Source organism: Drosophila guanche, unplaced genomic scaffold (genome assembly GCF_900245975.1).
Source record: "Drosophila guanche unplaced genomic scaffold, DGUA_6, whole genome shotgun sequence".
NCBI lineage: Eukaryota > Metazoa > Arthropoda > Insecta > Diptera > Drosophilidae > Drosophila > Drosophila guanche.
The window spans coordinates 462,682-465,498 of record NW_022995744.1 but is presented as its reverse complement, the minus strand read 5'-3'; the positions used below and the strand labels follow the sequence as shown (position 1 = coordinate 465,498).

Genomic DNA, 2,817 nt, shown 5'->3' with positions numbered 1-2,817 from the left:
GCACTTACACACATAACGCGATAGGTGTTGGAAAGCGCACAAACTGATGTAAGGGAGAGCTGCGTGGGAAAAACATCGATATCGCTTACACGAAGATTTAAGATCATTTATACTGATTACAAATAAAAACGCCTCCCCATATTTGTACCGTATGGAAGTCACCAGAATACATATAACTCTTTTGCATATAGCATTAGAGTTTTTTATTATCCACCTATAAATATTTTACTTATTCCGCTGCCTAGCGATAGTTCCATCGATTGATTTTTTCCAGCTCTAATTTAAAGACCAGTGCTGCACACCGTCAGAGAATCAAAAAGTAAAAAATTGCCACAAGTTAAGGTATTTCTACAGTCATTTGCACGTTTATTATATAAATTCGCGATCCATTGATGGAAAAGTAAATTCGTCTTTATGTCATTGCAGTTATTAAAAGCGCTCATCTATCAGAGCAGAGCAAGAGGCGTCTTTTACCACCTACACATAGCAACGTGGAGCGAGCACATTGCCAGCAGTGCACACTCGAATTTATTCTTCTGCACAACCTCCTCCCACGCCGCCGCCTCTCCGACACAGCCAAGGACTTGGGGCTCCAAGAAGCAGAACCGCAACGTGAAACTACGAGCGAAGGCAGAAGATTTCATCATGTCGAATCCAGAGATTGAAGCCCAACTGGCACCGCTTCGTGAGCGTGTGCAGGAGCAGGGGAATCTGGTGAGATCGCTCAAAGAGACCGGTGCCGCCGAACTCGACGTCAAGAAGGCAGTGGCGGAGCTGAAAGCAAGGAAGAAGATTCTAGAGGATAAGGAGTTGGCCCTGACTCCCAGCCTGGTTAGCTTCGACCGCGCCAAGATGGAGGATCTACTGAAGCGTCGCTTCTTCTACGACCAGAGCTTTGCCATCTACGGCGGCATAACCGGCCAGTACGACTTCGGACCCATGGGCTGTGCCCTCAAGGCAAATCTTCTATCGTTGTGGCGTCAGTACTTTGCTCTGGAGGAACAGATGCTTGAGGTTGACTGCTCAATACTCACGCCGGAGCCGGTTCTGAAAGCCTCTGGGCATGTGGAGCGCTTTGCGGATCTGATGGTGAAGGACGTTAAGACCGGAGAATGCTTCCGGCTGGATCATCTCATCAAGCAGGCCCTGGAGAAGCTTTTAAAAGCCAAGGATGCCACCCCCGCTTTGCAAGCAGAGTGCGAGGACATCATCATCAAGCTGGATGGTCTTAGCAAACAGGAGCTGGCCGATGTCCTGGCCAAGTACAGCATTAAGTCGCCACTCACTGGCAACGACCTGACCGAGCCCATCGAGTTCAACCTTATGTTTGCCACACAGATCGGACCAACTGGCCTGGTTAAGGGCTTTCTACGCCCCGAGACTGCCCAGGGAATTTTTGTGAACTTCAAGCGCCTGCTAGAATTCAACCAGGGAAAGCTGCCTTTCGCCGTGGCCCAGATTGGCAACTCCTTCCGCAACGAAATTTCCCCCAGGTCGGGTCTGATACGTGTGCGCGAATTTACCATGGCGGAAATCGAGCATTTCTGTGATCCCACGCAGAAAGACCATCCCAAGTTCGGCAACGTGAGGGACGAAAAGATGACTTTGTACTCCGCCTGTAACCAGATGGACGGCAAGTCAGCCACCAAGTTTGCCATTGGCGCGGCAGTCTCCGCCAAGCTGGTGGCCAACGAGACTTTGGGCTACTACATGGCTCGCATCCAACAGTTCCTGCTGGCTATTGGTATCAAGCCGGAGTGCCTGCGCTTCCGGCAGCATATGAGCAACGAGATGGCTCATTACGCCTGCGACTGCTGGGACGCGGAGATCCTAACCTCATACGGCTGGGTGGAGTGTGTGGGCTGTGCGGACAGAAGTGCCTACGATCTGGGCCAGCATACAGCTGCCACCGGTGTCCGGCTGGTGGCCGAGAAGCGTCTGCCCGCCCCCAAGACGGTGGAGGTCAGTGAGATCGTGCCCAACAAGCAAGCGCTGGGCAAGACCTTTAAAAAGGATGCTAAAACCATAACAGAGGCCCTGGCCAAGCTGTCCCTGGAGGAGATCAGCAGGGCGGAGCAAGATCTCAACGCGAACGGACAGTACAAACTTATCCTGGCCGATGGAAGCACTCACGAGCTAGGTAAGGAGACCATCAGCGTAAAGCATTCGTCAAAGACGGTCCACGTGGAGGAATTCATACCGAGTGTGGTAGAGCCGTCCTTCGGTATCGGTCGGATTATGTACGCCCTTTTGGAACACAGTTTCCAGTGCCGCGAAGGCGATGAGCAGCGCTGCTACTTCACCCTGCCACCGTTGGTGGCTCCTCTCAAGTGCTCGATCCTGCCCCTCTCTAATAATGCCGAGTTCCAGCCCTTCACACAGAAGCTCTCCTCGTTCCTAACCAAGGCCGAGCTCTCGCATAAGGTGGACGACTCAAGCGGCTCGATCGGTCGGCGATATGCCCGCACAGACGAGATTGCCATACCCTACGGCATCACAGTGGACTTTGACACGCTGAAGGAACCGCACACGGTCACTCTGCGGGACCGCAACAGCATGAAGCAGGTTCGCGTGGGTCTGGAGAATGTTGTTGGTGTGGTCAAGGACCTGGCTACGGCACGTACCAGCTGGGAGCAGGTTGTGGCGCAGTACCCTGTCTTCGAGCAGCAGGAGGCCACCAAGTAATTCGGGGTCGCGAGATTTCAATGCTTGACATGCATTTAACTTTACAGAAAAATCCAATTTATAATAATTTTATATGCCAACCAGCCTCTCAAAGTGGGAGCCCTACCAACAATAAAATGCTTTGCACGCTAC

At 52.1% G+C, this 2,817-nt stretch overlaps 1 protein-coding gene across 1 annotated transcript; it reads left to right on the top strand.

The window, feature by feature from the left end:
• The first annotated feature begins 283 nt into the window (after positions 1–283).
• Positions 284–2,816, top strand: LOC117580543 (glycine--tRNA ligase). Its single transcript, XM_034267137.1, has 2 exons — positions 284–342; positions 427–2,816. The coding sequence occupies exon 2, from the start codon at positions 646–648 to the stop codon at positions 2,683–2,685; it is 2,040 nt and encodes a 679-aa protein (XP_034123028.1). The 5' UTR covers positions 284–342; positions 427–645; the 3' UTR covers positions 2,686–2,816.
• The last annotated feature ends 1 nt before the right edge of the window (position 2,817 follows it).

Coding starts and splice junctions, on each gene's coding strand:
- LOC117580543 (XM_034267137.1), top strand. CDS start 646: ATGTCGAATCCAGAGATTGAAGCCCAACTGGCACCGCTTCGTGAGCGT.